A 21,279-nucleotide genomic window follows, 5' to 3' on the forward strand; every position below is an offset into this window, starting at 1 on the left:
ACAGCAATAATGTAGAGGGAGCTGCTATCAACAAACAGAACAGTAAGAGCCCTTTCAGTATGCTCACATACTGAGAAACCAATAACAGTTTTGAGCCATGCTTCAAAGAAAGAGAATGCCTATTCAAGTCCAGCAAGGAAGGTGCCCTAGGTGGTGGTATCAAATACCACCATCTTCCAGGACTCCACAAAAAATTCCAGGGAGAGAGGTCAAAGAATCAACACAGCTAACACAAATGCCTCTATAGACACACATTCTTTAAGATCCTGAGAGGCCATGCCAAATGATAAGGCAAAACTACTGTGTGATTTAGGGATCTGCACTGCTGAATGAATTAAGATAATGTGGGCAAGCCTAAATATTGCCAGATAGAGGGAGAAGGCTTGGTGTACTGGTTGGGAGCTTTAGTGGGAACTCTGAGATTTAAGTCTAGCTTATTCTGTCTCCCCCCCCCCCCCCCCCCCAATTTCTTCAGCTGCCATTTCTCTCATTAAGAATATGGAGAACCGACAAACCTTTATTGGGAAGACACATGGCACTCCAAAAGAAAACTTCACAGACTTCAAATAATTGAGAAATCCATGCCAGACTTCAAATAATTACCCCTTTAACAGCTTTTGGGAGGGTAAAAACTTAGTATGAGCAGTAAGAGGCAGTCCACACCCTGTTTCTGACTTTGGAAGAAGCACCGGGGAGTGCCCCTTCTTCTCAAATTTTTAATGTCAATATCTAGCCCGTATGATTACACACACTGTTGTGCGCTTAGCAAGCCTTAGAAGCAAGAGACGTTGTTTTTAAAAGTGTCTATATTCTTTCCCAATACCCCACCACATTTTATTGTATTCCTAGCATCTTATCCCATTTTGGGAGGAAGCAGAGGAAGATATATAAATCTTACATTTTTTCCGCTTCTCTCCATACTTAATTTTCCTTGTGTCTTAAGGGCAGAGATCTTGAAACCCACACATCTTAAACACTATCAATAATATGCATTTTGAGCCATCAACATTCCGATATACTAGTCATAAGATGTGAACTAGTCTCAGACAAGATATCAATTCACTGAGTACCCTAAGTAAGCAATGTATTAGCCTTACCAAAATATGGGTTAAGTACCAAAATCTTAGTGGGTTGATGTATTAAGCTAATTAATAAAACTCCAAAAACTGTTTAAAGAGCCCTGGCGGGTATAGGGATGCATAAGCTGTAAGAACTGAAATAGCACCACAAAATTGCTGATATAGATATCTATCTGACTTATCCTTGGCAACCGTTTATATCTCCCAGATTTTGCACAGAAACTGCACATGTAGGAAGCTCTAGAACTATGTCAGATCCATAGGCAAGGAACATCCACCAAGCACACAAATGGAACCAATATAACACAAAAGTAGTGGACATTTATTCCTCAATTGTGCAAGAATGTATAGATGTATTTGAAAATAGACGGGGCAGAGTACAACACTGAAAGAGACTGAATCCAGCATTTTCTCCACTCTTGATTCAGCTTATTCACATTAAAGTTTGCACGGGACACTTGTTTAAACAACTTTAAACTACATTTTAACTAGTTTTCAAATGAAGCACAGTGAATATTTTGAAATATTTAGTGCAGCAATCTTTAAAAACTATAATTTATGGAAGTTTGTGCTGATGCATCTGGTAAAATTTTACCCTTTTAAACCCATTTTTAAAATTACATGTGTATCTTACCAACTGTACACAGGCAGAATTATTTTATGCAAAGAAGAACTTGATGAAATTGTGCTCATTTATCAAGCTGTTTATCTGGTTTAACAGTCAAGTTCTGTCATATGAACATGCAGTTTTCCAATAAGTTAACTGAACATGGAAGTTGGTACATCAGCAATACTGTCTGGAATCTATCCTGCTGACCTGTTGGGCTTTCGCCGCCATTGTACTGCCTTTTATGATGAAGCCCTGAAGATTCACAGTTCTCAAATATAAATATTCAGAAGACAAGAACTTGAATCTTAGCCCACAAAGAATTAAGCCTATTCACACTCTTATACGTAATGACTGTAGTAATCAGTTTATTACACAGATTAATCATTCTTGAACGTACAAGCTCCAAGGGAGCAGCTGGGTCTTTAAATATACACAAGTCTGTCAAATGAATTTTTACCCTTACATCCAGAAAGACCTAAGCAGTTAAAAACTTAAGAAAATAAGAGCTATTAGCTATGTTAACTGAGAAAACACATACAAACCAAAATTATGAAGGAGGGGAGGGGGGAGGGAGGGAAGGAGGGAGAAGATTTGAAACAAAATCAACGTCACTTGATGCACTAATAGCTCCAATGCATTTAAATGCTGACCAGTTAAACTTAGACCTTTAAACATAGGATGTGGGCATTGTTTGATCTTGTTGGTCATACATTTACCTTAGTAGGTCCTTCAGAATAAAATACAGAATCAGATTTAAGTTCTTACCATCCATTTTTCCATAAGAGTTATGAGTTTAAAAGGATTCCACTTTTTTAAAAAGAAGTTTATTTTTCAGTCACTGAAAGCCCTCAGAAGCACATGAACTCTTTTACTCTTTGCTTCCTCCCCCATTTTGGTGTTACTGCCCAATTTAAATTTTGTAGGAATGCTTTTATGCTCACAACTACACTGTGACTGAAGAACTGGCTTTTCACACAAATTTCATTGCTAGGAGTCAATGTTGGTATGGAATACAGTATTCATTGTTCCAAGTATGTACAACACGCAGCACTGCTGTATCAGGTAAACATGTGCACAGGGGAAGATGAGGCGTGGGCTCATAGAAAGCAGTCAAATGGAAATCAAAAGGACTTTCTCTTTCAGAGTTCCCCTATCTTTATTTGTAGAGGTTATCCAATAATTTCTTTAATTACATCGCATACTTCTGAGTCCATTCTCGAGCTATTCTGTTGTACCTGTATATGCAAAAAAGATAATTAGAAAGGAGAATACTTCACTAACTAGTGAATATATTTTGCTACAGTCATACTGATCACAAAGTAATTCTAGCATTGAACCAAGTCACTTGTACAGAATATTAAAGCACCAGGTCAAATAGCTAAAAAAATTAAAAAGTAGCAATGCTGTTCAGACACAGGTCTTTGTCCAAATAACCAGGAAAGAATGCTTAAGAAAGATTCCCTCAACTTGTTATTACTACCACACATGCTTCTGAGGGGGAAAAAAGAACATTCATCTTGCAATATCTCTAGATTTTAAGTTTTTGCTGCCACTTCAACACATAAACCTCAGGTATGTGCATTTCCTAGAATGAAAAATATGAACAGTATAATCTAATAATAGTTTCCTTTAGTGGACTGATGAATCTAATAAGTATTTTTACACAGCAGTCATTTGCTGCTTTAAAAGTGTGCATTTCCAAAACAGTTTTCATTTTTGACACAAGCTTGTCACCTCAACAATTCTCTTGCTATGCAGTGGCCTAGTATTGAAAGAGCGAGAATGTCTGTATGCCTACTTTCATTCTGCTCAAGCCTTACTTCATACTCTGAGAATGCTAAATGCTGCCCATTTCATTATTTTAAAGCAAGTTACTTTTCATTGCTGAAGGAGACATGTCTCATGTTGAATGATTAATTTATAGCAGTAAGTGCTAGAAAGTAATTTTGTTAAAAAATGGGGCAAACTGAACTCAAGAATGTCTCATTTCCATCATCAATACTGGCATCTGCAAGTTATTACTCCATGATACTACACATGAAGTTGAACCTGTGTATTTCTTGTTCACCTACCACCACCGAACCAGGTTCTCTTGTGGCGGAAGTTAAAAGTTGTTCCTCCCTCTGCAGCCCAAGAGCAGAAACTGAAGGGCCTAAGAGTAGCAACTGCAAAATAGTAATTTGTAGAAGTATAGATGACACTGACCAGACTTTTACTGGATTAGCCAGTCCAGTTGAGAAGTAAACCGTGTCACTCACTGACAAATATCAAACATTTTAAATCTGGAAAAATAAACTCAGGGCTGTCAACAGAAGAAGACATGTAATTTTTCAGAAGAATGAATGACTCTGGTGCCAAGCAAACAGAGTTTGCCAATGTTTTAAGTATATGACTTCTGGAATAAAGTCTTTCAACTACTCATCAACACTTAGATTTTAAAGAGTTTAGCTTTGACACTCACTTTTCTCTATCTGTTTTGTAGATCCGTGCAATCTCAGGCACTAAGGGATCATCTGGATTGGGATCACACAACAGAGAACAGATGGACAAAAGTACTGCAAGGAAAAAAGCACAGTATTTCAGAGTATGAACAAATCAATACTTTACTCCATTTAGTCTCTCTCCTCTCTTGGTTTTATAATCTAGCACTGAGGTGTGGCCTGGAATGTGTCTATATTTCACAGTTAAATGCCACATGTACTGTCACAGTTCCATGCTACAGAATCCTTGTTTGTAGTTTGGTGAGGTAATTCTCTGCTATAAATCCATAGTTCAGGGAAGTAGACCAGAGGTCTGATTCTGACCTCTGTGGTCTAATTCCAAACTACAAATACAAGGATTTCTCTGGATGGAGCCAGAAAATAAAAAAATGGTATTGAACATTAATTCTGATGTGTAGACACAATCCTGGAATAGTTTTAAGTCAACTTTAGCTGAAAAAAATGTGTCAGGTCTCTTTGATATGTAAAGCAGAATTGAAAAGGTGCATAGGAACCCTTCTACTATTGCTCTTCTTCTGAAACAACTCCTCTCAAGGCAGTTTCCCTCTCCAGGACTGGAAAACCTGACTCCTGAAGTTAGTTAAGGGAAAACCACAAGGGAGGAGGGCTCCTCTCTACCAGAAGCTTCTCTCCACCCAACCTTTCTTTCCCTAGACATACTGCAACTAGACACAAAATGAGGAACTTGGTGTTTGCATAATAGTTTATGGAACTAGCAAGGATATTACGAATTGAAATTAAATCTACCGGCAATTTGGACAGCAAAGATTTGCCACTGCAGAACAGTTCAGGTCAAGGCAGAAATGTGTTCTTTAAGCTAGCAGTGATGGCTGAAAACTCTGAATATTAAGAGCACAACTGGATTACTGCTACACTTGAAAGAATAAGAGAAAGTGGTGTCAAGCACAATAAAAGTTTTAGTCCCATAATATAGGTAACCACAAACTAGTAGCAAAATAGCCATCACTATCTGATTAGCTGTCCCACAGATTCTCTATAAAATTTAAGATAATGCATTCTTAACCAATAAAAATAGTTCTCTGGAATGGTATTCATTTTAAAATACAAAATGACAAAGTAAAGACGATATAAGATATTTCATCAATACATTTTGGATCTTTCAAATACACTGATATTGTTTCTACAAAGGTGGACTTTGCCTGACATTTATGGTGGGGAAATAAGATTTTGAGAGTTGCTAGTCCAACCTGGTTTCCTGACAGCCAATCTCTGTTCAAGAAGATTGTGGGGGAATTGGAATATATAAAAGCCGGTGTATGTGTCTGAGGAAGTGGCTGGAGAGACAGGGGATTTTCAGTTAAGATCAGATAAGGTTTCTGACAGGAGAGGGACTTCAATTCAGTTAGTCCAGAGGAGGACTGAGATTCAGTTAGACTAGGTCTGGTTGATATTCCTACTGAGAGAACAGAGTTCAGGGTATTTAAACGCCTGCTGATTATTTGTTGTTAATGTAACAACACTAAGCTTGAAGTAACCTACATAAATACTTTATTTCTTAATGTTATTTAATACAGTTACTATTTTTTTTTACAACAGATGGCTCTAAGTGAATTCTATCAACTATAAGCCAAGGCAAGCATCGTACCTAAAATACTGAACTGGTTTATGGGACATTAGGGACACTGGCCCTTGTACACTTCAAAATAATGGCAATAATGTAAAAGCAGGGCAAGTGTCAGTGACTAGGGGTCTTCTGTGGATAAGAGGTAAAGGTAACCCAAGATTTGAGCAGAGGTCCCATCACAAAGATACTCATGGTATTGCCTTTTTACTTCCACAAGAATAAATGTCTGGAATACCATTTACAATAAGGATACAAATACGAAACAAAGGTTATCTAAATGTAGCACTTCAAAGACTGATCCATGAAGGCCCAATTTCAGGCAAATTCCCACCCAACGATCATGTAACAATGAAAGCAAAAATGCTTTTATGTGGCTTTGTATTGATAAACCTTGTCCATATTTTATAGAGTTAGTAGAAAATAAACTCTATATAAGGCACTGCTCATGCACAGTTGCTACAAATCTGCAACAGTTAGACAATCTGTTCACAGATGTTCACAAATCAGATGTACAGGCATTTCAGCATATATAAGTACATATAAGTACATATACATGTGAGTTTATTGCATGGATATGGATTATGTGGGCCTCCAGATGTTGTTAAACTGCAATTCTCAGCATTTCTCACCCGGTGCTATGCTGATTAGGACTAATGGGACTTGCAGACTAATGATACATTGAGTGTTTCATTACTTCCACCCCACCTTACTGTGAGTTTTCTTGAGAAAGCAGAAGAAGTGCTCTAAATAATGGTATCTGATGTAGCACATTAGGTTTAAGTATTATACAGTGGGCCCTTGGTATCCGCTGGGGTGTGGTTCCAGGGCCCCCAGTGGATACCAAAATCCGTGGATGCTCATGTCCCATTATATACAATGGTAGGATAAAATGGTGTCCTTATATAAAATGGCAAAATCAAGGTTTGCCTAGTGGAAGCTTGAATCCGCAGATAAAAAAGTCTGTGGAATAACAAGGGCTAGCTGTATTCAAACACATTCAAAGATTTGTGTGTAAATTATTGTGTTGTAACAATGTAAAGAGAATCAACATATACTTCTTTTATACTTAATAAAATATCACTACACCTGAAAGAACATTTCTTCAGGACACCTACCTAAAGATATGTAGCTGATTTATCTCATACAAACAGTTTAACTTTCTTTTACTCAGGTATAAAATGTAGTACTTTTTGCTTCACTCTCTGCATTACCTATCACAGTGATGGTGAACCTCTTAGAGGCCGAGTGCCCAAACTGCAACCCAAAACCCACTTATTAATTGCAAAGTGCCATGTCCCTCTGGCTTTCTAGTAACAAACTCTGGCAAACTCTGTGCTGGGATGATGGCACATGTGCCCACAGAGAGGGCTCTGAGTGCCACCTCTGGCATGTGTGCCATAGCTTCGCCATCACTGACCTATCAGTTCCATTTCACATTGAGAAAAAAATCTGATACAGTATAACTAACTGAACTTTCTGTTTCACTCAAGGATGGATGTGAGTCTGTGGGCACAGGCAGCTTATTACATTTTGTCAATTGTAGCTATGACTGACAGAGAAGGAAGAGATTTTATGAATTAAAAACAAGCTTAGCAGTGCATTCATTTGTCAGTCTGTCCTTCTGAAGATGGACAAGAGTTTGTTAATGCTGGTCTCATTAGGTAAATAACTAGATGTTCACATCTTATATTTAGTCCATTTACTGACTGAAGTAAGTATAAATGTGGGCAGGTAAATGTTGCAGAAAATTTCCCACTAAAAATAGAGCATTGGAAAATTCTCCAGAAAATTTCTGCAGAAAATATTGCACTCAACAGCTCTGATTACTGGCTTTCATATAAGGGTTAAAAATGTGCACAAAGTCCCAACTATCCACAGGACCTTCTTTGCCACTGTTATACAACATCTCTTCCTTCATCCTTCACCTCCTTCCAAAATCTTTTAAATCCAGCATCTATCACAGAACTTGTTATTTCACAATACCAAACTACACAAGGCAATGTACAGAACAGTATCTTCAACACAGTAAGATTGCATATAACTTTAGGCCAGAGTGGGCAAAATACAACTTCCAAGGCAATTCTTGTGGCTTCTAGAGTCTCTCCTGTGGACCATCAATTTTTTTCTTTTCTTTTTTTTGCCCCCAAATGCCTTCTAGAGTATGTAGAGAACATTTTTTCCTCCACCACCTCCAACCATTTTAGTCCCAGGAGAGGGACTAAAGTTACTTCCTGTTGTTAAAAACATGGCAAACGTCCCAAAACCCTCAGAGGTGGTTTGGGGCTATTATAAGAAAAAACAATTCCTTTACAGGGTGGGGGAGCAAGGAATACAGCCCTCCAAAGTCTCCTTGAGGACTAATATTGAACCCCTGCCCCCAGCATCCAAACGTTGCCTACACCAGGTTGAGACTGGCAAACCAAATCGAAGGATTACTATAGATTGGAAATGTGCAAGGTAAAGGAAGCTGAGAAAAGAGGGAACGCCAAGTCCAGACTAAAATAGGGGAGGGGATCACCTGGTATTAAGAATATAGTACAGCATATTTCTAAAGTACATGTATTAACAACTGCTGCGCCCAGAACCTTTCAAATATAAACAACTTTATACTTTAAACACAACCAAAGGCAACAGTCACTTCTTGTCTCTTCCATATGAAATGTTTTGCTCTTCAGAGAGCTCATTAGAAGCAAATTGTAGACTAACATCAGTTATAACCTGAAATCTGTTCTTGTCTGTTTCAGCCAGTGTACAATATATAGGCTTTGGTAAGTATGAAATGCCTTTTATCTTAAGCAACTATGCAGACACTCTATCACCTAGATCCCTGTTGTGTACCTATGTATTTCTGCCTGCTATAAAACATTTGCTTCCCTAATATGTCCTATATTGATTCTGCACAAGACAAAATGTGCACAGAGTCTTTACTTATTTTGGATTTTATTATGTTAGGTCAGGCAAATTATAGATCTTAATACATCAAATGCCAAGTCTCTATGTATTTCACTTTAAAAATAAGGAATCAAAACTCTATATTGATAAGGAAGAGTGTTGCTCTTGTAAGGAGGGTGAAGAATTGTTTGAACTAGCTTTGGAGAAGGAAGCCCTTGCTCTGAGAACAACCTTCCTTTTGCTCTGTGCCCTGTCATCCTCCACATCAAGGGTTAACGTTCTTGTTGTTCATGCAACAGTCCTAGTCCTGATCCTGAATGAGAACTCTGCCATTTTACTAGTCTCTTCCAAAACTGCAATCCAGGTAAGGTAAGGGTAAAGGCTTTCCCTTGACATGAATGTCTAGTCATAACTGACTGTAGGGGCAATGCTCATCTCTGTTACTAATCCGAAGAGCCAGCATTTTCCAAAGACAACTCCACTGGTCATGTGGCCAGCAGGACTATACCAAATGCAGTTACCTTTCCACCAAAGTGGAACCTATTTATCTACCTGCACGTTTACATGCTTTCAAACTGCTAGGTTGGCAGAAGCTAGGGCTAGTGATGGGAGCTCACTCCATCCTGCAGCACTTGGGCCTCAAACTGCCAAGCTTCTGATCTTGCAATCATCAGAATTAACGTCTTAACCACTAAGCCACCACATCCCTAAATCCAGATAATTTCATCAAAAAAATCAGAAATCATGACAAAACAGATGGGGGGAAAGTAGAAAAAGTGTAAGAACATTTTTGAGAATAACTGGGCATAAGATAGAATATGTATCTAACATCAAATTAATCTAGACTAAGTTTGAGGTTCACCTGATTTTTCAGTTTAAGCAAACACCAGGCAAAAGTGTGAGGGGTAGAAATATGTTAACTTCCATTTCTGGAAGCATCTCAGAGCCAGCAACTGCCAATTAATTTTCTCTAGCCCACTGCTACAATTCAGAAAATTTATGAAATAAATATGAAGCCCCCTCTTCATATTAGAAGATACCAAAAAATGGCTGACAGGTGTTGCTTTGTACTATGCAATGCATGCATTCAAATTCCAGTATGAAACTTACTGGCTAATATATGCAGTAGCATTTCCCATGATAAATATTTTAGAACCAATTGATCACAGCATACCAGGGTTGTATATCAATTGCTACTGTGCATAAGAGCATATTCTAACAATGCAACTAATTTTAAAGTCATGTTCTTATGCTTAAGGCACCTAAGGTAAAGGTACTCCCTGTTGTCAAGTCGTGTCTGACCATAGCGGGTGGTGCTTATCTCCATTACTAAGTGGAAGAGCCAGCGTTGTTAGAGAGTACTCTGTGATCATGTGGCCAGTGTGACTGTACAGAACACTATTTACCTTCCCACAGAGTGGTACCTATTTATCTACTTGCAATTGCATGCTTTCAAACTGCTAGGTTGGGAGAAGCTAGGACTAGTGGTGGGAGCTCACCCCATCACGCGACACCTGGGCCTCGAACTGCCATCCTGCCGATCTTGCAATCAACAGAGTCAGCCTCTTAAACACTGGCACCGAGAAATAGCAATTATGATAGTAAGCTGGATAACTGAATTCTAACACAGTGACCACCAGCATGGAGACAAATTCTGTTAAGTGCCCAGTAAAGAATCTAGCATTCATGTGAAGACTTCTCTAAAGGAAATGAATGCCAACAATTACAGCACAATCCTATAGTTTTAGCATTTTGAGCTATCAATTTCAAAATTAAAAAAAAATATTATATATACTTGCCTTTCTAAATTAATGATTGTTCACACAGACACCTATGATTTTTTCAAAACGTCAGGCATGGGTCTGTGTCCCTCCCTACTTTTAGTAAAAAAAAATTGTTGTGTTGTTTTTCTTCAAATATTTACAAGTATTACAATAAAATAATTCCCAACTGGAGCCCTGAATCTGAACAAGATGTTTAAGCAATATAAAATTTACTTTATTGCTTTCCTCCCCAATGAAATCCTTCAGTTCAAGCACCTTAGGCTATTAAAGAAATGTCTGAGATATTCAGATAGCATATAATAATATTACGATCTACTTTAAAGATTTATTTATCACAAAGAAATCAAATATAGCAAACCTGAGCCCAATCTAACCAGGGTGCAGAAATCAGAATTTCCCACTGAGTACCATACCACCAGCTTACTTAGCAGTCTATAGCCTTGTTGCCCCTTATTTAGTTTACGTATCCAAATCCATTTAGTACTCAGCTCAAACATTCATAACACCCAGACCTTCATAACATTACCTTCACTACAAAGATTTTATATTTACCATACAAGATTTCCTAAAATCTGTAACATTTCACAGAGATTTTGAATTACAGGTACTATACAGATGTGCCGGCAGAATTCTAACACTTCACCACTAGGGGACTGGCCAACTTGAAATTAAGTAGCCTTCCTGGGTACAATGAGCTTTTCAAACATCTATTATATATACTTAAGAAACTGAGAAAGAGTATATGCATATTAAAGGTAAAAGCAGTCCCTTGACATGAATGTCAAGTCATACCAGACTATAGGGGGCGGTGCTCATCTTCTTTACTAAGCCGAAGAACTAGCATTGTCCGAGGACTACTCGGCCAGAATGATTGCACTGAACACTGTTACCTTCCCACCAAAGTGTTACCTATTTATCTACTTGCATTTGCATGCTTTCAAACCGCTAGGCTGGCAGAAGCTGGGACTAGTGACAGGAGCTCATCCCATCAGGCAGCACTCGGGCCTCGAACTGCCAACCTTTTGATCTTACAATCATCATAATTGGCGCCTTAACCACTAAGTCACCACATCCCATATGCATACTAAAGGAAGTAGTAAACTGATGGAAATATACCACACATTTTATATTTAAATCAGACAGCTGTTATACACCCTCAGAACCAACTCACTTACCTTTTGAAATAGTTAATGCTGGAGACCACTGTGACCGTAGAATATCAAGACAAATACTGCCATTACTGTTAATATTTGGATGGTAAATTCTTGTTGTAAATGCAACCTGTTAAGAAAAGAGGATTCTCTCATGTAGATTCATTTACTACAATCAACAGATACTACATCAATAGTGATAGCATATAAACACTAAGGCAAACAACTACCTTAGGTGGTTTGAAGGGGTAATCTGTTGGGAAGTGAATTGTCAAGAAGAACACTCCACCCTGATAAGGACTGTCATTCTGAAAAGAGAAATGTGTCAGAACAACATTTAAAGTAAGTTTATATTTATATGAACGTTATTGAAGTTTAAAGGCTACTTACCGGTCCCATTATTGTCGCTTGCCAATGGAACACTAGAAGAGGAAAAAAATTGAGATATTGACTAAAATGTTTAACATCAAGCAAATTAACATACCTGTAACTATCATAGTTATACTATGCCTCGACTACAGTGCAGCTAATGTGTATCAAAGCACTCATATTTTCCCCTTAGCACTAGCAGAAGATACTTGTCATTTTAGTTTATGTTATAAGTACAACAGTGACAACCCACGGGAGCCTCAATACTCCACACCATTGAATTACCTCTACAACAGGGGTGGGCAATTGTGGAAAGTGAGTAATGACACCCCCCCCCCCAGAACACCTTTAGAGGTCTGCATCAGCTTTAAAAAAATAAAAATAAAAACCCTCCCCATGACTCTAGGGCAGTGTTTCCCAAATTCTGGTCTTCAAAGTATTTTGGACTTCAGCTCCCAGATGCCCTAGCCAGTTTAGCCAACAATCAGGAATTCTGGGAGCTGAAGTGCAAAACACCTGGCGGTCCAAAGTTTGGGAAACACTGCCATAGGGCTTATGGGAATATTAAAAAAGCCTCTCCTGGGCCTAAAGTGGCCCAGAGGGTCTGCAAAATGTGGTGGAAATGCAAAATTTCAGTGGAGATTTTTGAGCATTTTGAGGTAAAACATTTTTTAAACAATTTCACAAGTATTGTTTTTGACCCCTGTGAGCCCCAAGGGCTCCTACAATCATGGTGGAAATGCCCTCCACACCCCTTAGAATGCATTTGGGTACATTCTGGAACAAAACAAAGTTACTAATGACCCCTGAGGGCCACAAAAATGGCCCTGTGCTCACATTTTGCCCACCTCTGTTCTATAATGATAGACAGAGATATTATAACAGAAGAAGCTGAGTGTTTTACTCATCCATTCAATCAAAACTTTATTTTCTGAAAAGCACATTTGATCACAGTATATTTAAATTACTAAGTTAATACATCAGTTAACAAACATTTATTTTACATGATTACTTTTATTAATGAAACTGCAACTTTATTAACCAGAGATGCAGGTGAACCTGTACTTGTTCAAGACCAAAAGGATCCTGTCATATAATCCAACAAAATGGCCAAATGCCATTTTAAAAGAGAGAGGGAACACCTGTTCTAAATGCAATGCAAGATAATTTTAGGAGATGCCTGATTAGACAGTTTCTTTTTTTTCCCTTTTTTAAAAATAAATTTTATTAAATATTAAAAAATAAAATTCACTTATACAAAAAAACCCCATTACCTATGAAAATAATTCATCATCCAATATACAATTTTATAGTTTTTTTAAAAGTTTATCTTTGTATCACTTCTTTGTCTGCTGAATTTCTCCAATATTTCTTTACTTATTGTTTACTGAACTCTTATCTGTACCTTATTTCTATTACCATTAATTACTTCAACCTATCTACATTACTTTTATACCAATTTTTCCTTCATTGGTTTTCCTCTCTTATACCTCTCCTGTCATACATATCTCAACATATATTTCTTATAGTTATCTATATAATAAAGTTAAAACTTTAATATAATAATAATATTCGATGAGTAGAAGTAAGATATAGATAGACCGTTTCTAATTATTTTTGTTTATCCAAAACAGCTGTTGTTTTATTCTGTCTACTGCTGTATCATCATTCTGATTAAAGGGTACATTTGGTTACTTGAAATGTTTTGCAATTCAAAAACATAACCTCAAGTTTACATATCTTAAGTGAGTCTTCTCTCTGCCCAAGGAAATGCTCATTTGAGCAATTTTCACATTACAAGTACTTACTGTCATCTCCAACAGGCCCTGCTGAACATTGTGCGGGAGGATCACGCGCCAGATCATTCAATTCCTAAAAACAAACCCACAGTTGATTAAAAATATTGTAATTTTATCAAGTTTTATTAAAATTCAAGTTCAGAAAACTCTGAAAGCATTCTGAGAACATACTCTAGGAATATCAGTAGATTCTTGTTGTTTTCTATTACCAGACGTTATAACATTAGCAGTTAAAGACGAGGTATATACACTTTCAGAGACTCAAACAGAAGTTTGCTAAGTTTCAACACTGCATTATAATTTATTAAATGTTCTACTTCTAGTGGGCAGTTTCTATCTTGCTTCCAGGATTTCTTCAGGCTTACCACCAGAAGTCAAATTTCCATTGGAAAGTTTTCCATTGAACTGGACATTAAAACTGGCTAAAAGAAATAATGGCTACCTACTAAGTTCAGCTGTTGATGTGTCCCCTTTTTTAATATTAACATCAAATTAAACTGACTGTCTGTTTAAATTTATAAATTTTTGTTGTGTGCCTTCAAGTTGTTTCCAAGTTATGGTGAACCTATCAAAGGGTTTTCTGGGGCTGAGAGTGTGTGACTCGCCCAAGGTTACCCATGGCTGAGCAAGTAATCAAACCTTGATCTCCAGAGTCACACACAGTCCAACACTCAAACTGCTACACCACACTAACTCTCTAAATTCACAAATTGCTGCAGTATCACACATAAGATTTTACTCCTTTGAAAATATTAACCATAATATGATTTTGAAAACATACATTTGACTTTAACTATGAAATTCCTTCTGAATTATAGGGCTGTGGGGAAGGGGCTGTTCCAAAGAGTTACTTTCAACTGGCTGCCTACTAAGCCTGATTTTGTGATCTATCAAGGATGCCTTTGCCTCCCAGTCCCCCCCCCCAAAAAAAAATGGGGGGTCCAAATCTTCTGCTTGTCTCAAAGTGGCCTTGAGGACTCTTGTAATCTTTTTTTATATTGTTATAATCAAGTCACTTCCGGTTTGATAAAAGGCCAGGTGAGGGGGATTTGAACAGTGTTGTCACTTAAAAGGCTTTAAAAGACATGACAACTGAATTGTGTATAACCTTTACACAATTTTAAAGAAAACCTGAAGGAAAAATTTAAAACTATTGTTATTTTAGCATCCCTAAAGGGTTGTGCTTCTTAAAAACAATCATCTAAAAATGTATTCTGATCGACTAGTATTACCTCCATTCAGACTGCAATCCTAACTTCACCTAGTAGCTGAGAGACCTTAGGAAGCAGTACAAGTGTTCCTTTGCTACCAAAAAGAGAGGTAAATTGGTGGTGTGACACTCATGCCTCTGTAGCCCCCAGCCTGCTCACAAAATGTTCCCTGGCGATAGAAGGAAAGTGAGTTTGCTAGCCACTTGTCAAGTACAGACTTTCCAGCTCCTCAGACCCTTAATTCCCCCACCACAGAAGCAAGGATGAATCTATGCCAGCCATGCTATAGTACAACAATTTACCATCAAAGGGAAGAAAATGACACACAAACACACAGAGAGAGAGAGCCTTCTTGGAAGAATCAAGAATTGCTGACAGCAACCTCCCTTTGCCATAAATGCACCTAGCACTTTTCTATCAATTGCCCAGCTTGTATAATGTCCACTCATTATGTCACGAATTTTATGGCCTTCATCAATCTATGAAACTCTGGAATTAGTTCTATGCACACTATGGCTTTGAAGATACAGCACACCAGCAGTAAGCCACACAATTTGAGATGGAGAGTTTTAAAATTAATTTATGACCTATTAGAACAGGGCTGAGCAACGTGCAGCTTTGCAGCTTGTGGCCCCCAGGGATTTTCAGGGGTAAAAATAATATTTTTTCAACTCCAAAAATATCTTTAGGGGGTGTCTGAAGCTCCCCCCCACACACACACACACAGGGCAACTCTGAAACAAAAAGGTTTTGCAAAATCCCAATCCCCCCCTTGCAAAGTTCCCAAAAGGCCTTTAGGAGCCCAAGAAGGCACAAAAACACTCCCCCTTTGTCCCATAGAGCGCATGTTTGGGAGTAAAAGAGAGAAAGATTTTTTATGGGAGCAGATACATCCCTCCAAGGTCTCCTGGAGGGATAATGTGGACCCCTAACCTCTCAGTTGCCCAGCCCTGTATTAAAGGATCTGCTCACTGGTGCACAGAAATCTTGAAAGCAACGGCTTTGTTGAGGCTACTACTTTCTACATAAGGGGAAGAATCTGTCTTTTGAACTAGAACAGAAAAACAAAAATATTATCAGCTTATACTAAGAGAGGATTTAAATTTACCTGCCTAGAATTTGTTATGCTGATCTTTTGGTTTTCAACAGCTACACCAGTCAAGATGCTTTGTCTTTGGGTTTGAAAGTTGCTGGACTAATTCCAAAGCCCTCACAAAGCATACTCAGGGCTGGTACAGATGGCCCTGAAGCAACAGCTTGACACGGCCCCTTTGAGCTCCCAATTGGGGCCGCAGCAACCACATGCCACAGCCCAAACCCAGCATTTTTCCAGCCCAAAAAGAAGTGGCAAGATGCCACTCCTTTTTAGGTAGGAAAAAGCTGTCCTTCCCGCCATGGCGGTTGCTCTTCTGTGCTCCTGTGGTGTGATGCATCTGAATGCTGCGCTACCAGAGCGTTGCAATGCTGCCCACTGTCTGGGCAGGCAGCATGGCACCAGCTTAGGGGCAGTGTTGGGCCATACGTTATCTAACCACCATGCCCCCACACCGCTCCCAAGCTGGCACTTACTGCCAGTCTGTTTTGTCCCTCACTGAATCAATGGGAACGTGGTAAGTCAACACTCAAGTTCTACTTACTGAATGAGTCTATACTCAAACTGGGACTGCCAAGTGGAATTGGGCCGATGTACACAGCCTTAAAGACTTTTTAATAATACAAAGGTAGAAAAGTTCAAAAAATTGTTAAAAACTAAGATTTCAAGCAACATTTTTGATTGTACATTTCAATTAATGCATCCTTTGGAAGTAAAGATTTCCAAAGCACCTTATATGACCATGTGTTCACCATGGTTTAGAAAACTATGACTTTGTTCCCCAGCCTCAATCCCTCCTGGTCATGTTGCTGGTAGACTATTGCCTGTTACAGACTGCCAAAATAAAGCTGCTTCAGGTCTCTTTGGAGGTATGCTATTTAAATGATGCATGCATCCGAACAATCCAGAAGCTGCACCAAAGCTGCCCTCCAGTGCTTAGGAATGGAGTGTGGCTTTGGCATGACCTCTGGACTCTTAGGACCCATGCATCATTTAAATAGCATACCTCCAAAGAGACCCAAAGCAGCTTTATTTTGGCAGTCTGTAACAGGCCTATGTTAGCAAGAGATGTAGTAGCTTGAGAAAAAGGAAAAGAGAAACTGTTTGGTCTGCCGGCCTCAAGTGGGCAAACCTGAAGAAAAGGGGTATGTGCGTGATTTGACTCTACCCCTTTCAATTGTGAGGGCTAAACATCTCTTAATGCATTATTTAAAAACAGTGTGGCTAATGCTGCAAATCTTTAAATCCAAAATTCTAGAGTAGTAATATTAGTGATGATACCACTGTTGCTCCTTATGACTAGGCTCTCACTTAAAGAATAGTCTTGTGATTCGAGTTTGGTGAACTTCCACATTTTGCAACATGTACACCCTGAAACACTCAATGTAGGAGTCCACCAAGCATATCACACCTACAAAATGGTGGCAAAGCATTTGCGCTGAACAGCCTGACTTCTCTTGCTTCACACTTGTCTCAGGTTCCTCCGTCTTCCACGTAAAGAGAGAAACACCGATGAGTATTTCAAAATACAGACATGCAGTCAAGGAATAAATTAGCATTAGAAAGAGCTGAGCAGCTTCATGTAATCCTTGCAGTTTCTCAAGTCCTTGCAGCTGAAAGTTAAAAGTTCAAAATAAAGGCTTACAGATTTTTTTTGCACCGATTCTGATCAGTCAAACATACATGTATGCTATTTATTTTCAAAAATATTATTAAAAAGGACAAGATATAAACCAATAGGGATGGCTAATTTGTCTGTCTGCAAAAATCCTAACACCTGCTGTGTACAAGGATGAATTAGGACTCCTCGGTGATTTCATCTTCAAATTAAACGCTGTTCCTTGATTACATTATAGGAGCTTAGAGCATTTTTTTTCTATAACATGGTCTCTCTCACACATCGGTGTATAACGTTTGAGTATTTTGAGTGTGAGGCATAAAACACATGCATAATTGTTTGGGTTCAACTTTCCCAAGGCTCTCAACAACACCCAGGTGAGGCTTTTCTGAGGAGTGCAGAGGATTGCAGATGAGGGGGGAGAAGAAATCCTCCAACATTAACACTGCTTTGGATATAACCAATACATTACTTATCCGTAAAGCTGGAAAGAGAAGGTAGTACTGTATATACATACACACACACAAAATCACCCACGCTACAGGGAGTGCAAGTAAGACGAGGGAGAAAATGTGTTTGTGCTCCTCCGCTATCTTCTCTCAAGGACCTAGGAGTATTGCAACCCCTTCCTCTGTTTAAAAACCTGTAACAAAAGGTTTATCGTGTGGGAAGAGATTATTCTAATACTCCTGCTTCCCCCAAAAAGCAAGACCACAAGAATAAATAGTCCATGGGAAAGAACTGTGTGATTTTGAGGGTCCTCCCCAGCAGAGGCTTTGGGGCAAAGCCCTAGCAAATACGTTTGTGATGCATTGCCCCTATTCTGAGCAATTCATATGGTTTGTTTCTTTCCCAGAAATTGAAGCAGTTCAAAAAGCAATGTAAAGTTTCTTTAGCTGTACCCATTTAATCCCTTGAATCCTGTGCCCAGCAAGCAAAGATGCCACGACCCCAAAGCACTTTTCCCTACCAAGTTTACAAACAGACCTAAAGAAAGCCTAATCAACTATCACTCGCGCTTCTCCCTCTCTGGTGTCCTAGAGGAAACAAAAACACGCCGCAAGAAAATCCACTGATCTTTGCCATTATTTGCTTTATTCTGTCCCGCTATATTAAAGCACAAGAGTGGAAAATGTCCAGTCTATGGAAGCAAGGCTTTAAATGCCCGTACAAGGTCTTCTTTCTGAAGGTACGAAGGTTGTTCCTTCTAAGTAGCCACCCCTGAGAGATCGTATCAGGAAGACATACATCGAATAAATAAAACAGCTTGGAACAAAAATATCCCAGAGTGGAACTGTTTCCTGATTTCTCCAAGGCTGGTGATCAATATCTGGGGACACTAAAACGCCTTTGAAAAGATAGGCTGCCGCTTGCGGAAGGCCTCATTCTCGACTTAATCGGATGTATGTATCAAATATTAGGATAGCCAACGTCAAGCAGATGGGTTTATTCGATTCCAAATATTAAAAGGAAGCCTGAAGACATCAGGACTATTCCTTAGGGTTTTAAGGGAACCCAGCAAACCCTGCCCCCAGGATCAATATTTCAGCAAGGAGTGACATTGTGCCTCAGTTACAACTTGTGTCTCTGCCATTAAGGGATTCTTTGTGTAGCTTCCAGAACTTGGGACCAGGTCAATGTGCTGTTTGTCCCAGGATGTTTTACAGGGGACTCTACTCCTTTTCAGCCTCCTTGGATGTAGTGTCTTTGAAAGAGCACACGGTTACAAAGCCAAAAGCAATGTACGCTGCCGATAGACGCTGCTGCTTGACCACAGCAGCCCTCAAGGATCTCCTGGGAGAGGGCTTTGAAGCAAGTGAAGGAGGCATCTCCTTTATAACTGCTGCCACAACTAGATAGGAACCCACACCTTCTCTAAGCACACAAACATTGCATGCGCAGACACACAATATTTGGGGCCAGAGTCAAAAACACTTGTCACTTTCCCAATTCCTAATGCATCAGGAAGAATGACAGAACTAGGCTGCTTAAGGTCTGACTGGGGCTCCAACTCCCAGGATTCCATAGCCTCGAGCCAGAAAGAGAGTTAAAGCGGTGCCAAACCGGGTTATTTCTCCAGTGTGGACGCAGCTTCCTCTGAACAAAAGGGGCCTCTCTTGCGGCCTACGGTGGAGAAGGCCTGCTTCTGCTGATGGAGGAGGGAGAGAGAGAGAGAGAGAGGCAGGCCTTCTCCTCCTCCTCCTCCTCCATCATCATCCCCTGCCCAGGCCAGGCTAGAGCCAGGCCCAAGGCCTATGGAGCGGAGGGATCCCTGCCCTCCAGGGCTCGGGGCCGAGCCTTACCTTGTGGATTCTCTTCAGCGCCATCGCGGCGGAGCCTGCGGAGGGCGGCGCGCGAGGAAGGAGGCGGAGGAGGAGGCAGGAAGGAGCAAAGGAAGGAGCGGGACTATTTTTTCCGGCGGCGGAGGGACCGCGGGGGTTATTAGGCGGAAGAGGGAATAAAAGGGGGAGAGAGGGGGGGCACCCGGCCAGTTGTCGCTCTCTCTCGAGGGAGGCCGGGGGTCCCTTTCCAGCCGCTCTCGCCCCCACTCCCACCCCTGGTCTCCCTCCTCTTCCGAGGAAACCCGGAAATGCTGGCTCTCAGCGCTGCGGCAGCTCCGGCCGCATCACCACCGCCCCCAGCGCCCAAGTTCTTTATGACGCGACGGCGTCTCGCAAGGTTGTTAATGAGATTCCTCCGCCTCCTCCTCAGACTCCTCCGCCTCTGCCGGAGTCAGTAGCCGAGAGCACCCGCGCATGCGCCGTGAGAAGGCCTTGCTAGGCTGTGGGGATTGGCCAAGCGGCGTGGCGCGCGAGCCAAAGAGCGAGCGCGGGGACGCCTCTACGCGGAAGGTTGCCCGCTCCCCCTCGCGCATGCGCCTCGAGGGGCGGCGTGGGGATCTCTTTCCCCCTCCCACTGAGGGAGACGGGACAACGTCACCGCCGCCCGCGTCAGGCAGGCAATGCCTCTCAGGAAAGGAAAGGACGGAGAGTTGAAGGATAGCCCCGCCCCCTTTTATGTGTGTATGAAAGCGAGCGAGTGCGAGGGCCACGCAGGATTCGAAGGTTCGAGTTATCGCGAGAAGAGACTTGGCGGAAAAGGACCCAACCATTAACCAAACGCAGGAGGGGTGATAGTAATTAAACCAACTCACCCCCGCGTCCTGTGATTGGTCCACGCCAGTAAACCTTAGAGAGGGCTGGAAACACCTTTCCTTTCATAATAAAGTCCAGGGCTGAGGGAATGAACGGTTCTGTCGTTGGAGCAGAGTGAAGAGAGCATATTTGAGACCATATATATAAATAAATAATAAATAATAAATAAATGGTTTATTTGTATACCGCCCTTCCAAAGATCAGGGTGGTTCACAACATTTAAAATTACATAAAAATTCCAATGTACAATATTAAAATACAAAACAGCACAAAATAAAAACAACAACAAAAGCCCCCGGGTTAGCAACCCATTGCCTGTGCGGCCTTTATGGCGGGGGGGCCTATAAGGACTAGTCGGGGAATGCGATACCAAACAGGTGGGTCTTCAACTCCCGTTTGAATTGGGCCAGGGAGGTGACTGAGCGGAGCTCT

At 40.3% G+C, this 21,279-nt stretch overlaps 1 protein-coding gene across 1 annotated transcript; it reads right to left on the reverse strand.

Annotated features, from left to right (window-relative positions):
- Window positions 1-2,037: 2,037 nt before the first annotated feature.
- Window positions 2,038-20,429, reverse strand: UBE2D2 (ubiquitin conjugating enzyme E2 D2). Its single transcript, XM_089516308.1, has 7 exons — window positions 19,996-20,429; window positions 13,780-13,843; window positions 11,993-12,024; window positions 11,833-11,910; window positions 11,627-11,732; window positions 4,151-4,244; window positions 2,038-2,924 (listed from the first exon to the last, which is right to left on the reverse strand). Exons 1-7 carry the CDS (start codon window positions 20,017-20,019, stop codon window positions 2,879-2,881), a joined length of 444 nt encoding a protein of 147 aa, XP_089372434.1. The 5' UTR covers window positions 20,020-20,429; the 3' UTR covers window positions 2,038-2,878.
- Between the last annotated feature and the right edge of the window lie 850 nt (window positions 20,430-21,279).

The sequence above is a fragment of the Sceloporus occidentalis genome, unplaced genomic scaffold, assembly GCF_023333645.1.
Source record: "Sceloporus occidentalis isolate IW3139 unplaced genomic scaffold, rSceOcc1.0.p SCAF_3, whole genome shotgun sequence".
In the NCBI taxonomy this organism is placed as follows: Eukaryota; Metazoa; Chordata; class Lepidosauria; order Squamata; family Phrynosomatidae; genus Sceloporus; species Sceloporus occidentalis.

Excerpts from the sequence above, each read along its gene's own strand:
- UBE2D2 (XM_089516308.1), bottom strand. The coding sequence starts at position 20,019 with ATGGCGCTGAAGAGAATCCACAAG. Across the intron at positions 11,911-11,992 it reads AAGCGACAATAATGGGACCG|AATGACAGTCCTTATCAGGG; the intron begins GTAAGTAGCCTT and ends TTCTCTTTTCAG. Across the intron at positions 11,733-11,832 it reads ACCCCTTCAAACCACCTAAG|GTTGCATTTACAACAAGAAT; the intron begins GTAGTTGTTTGC and ends TTTTCTTAACAG.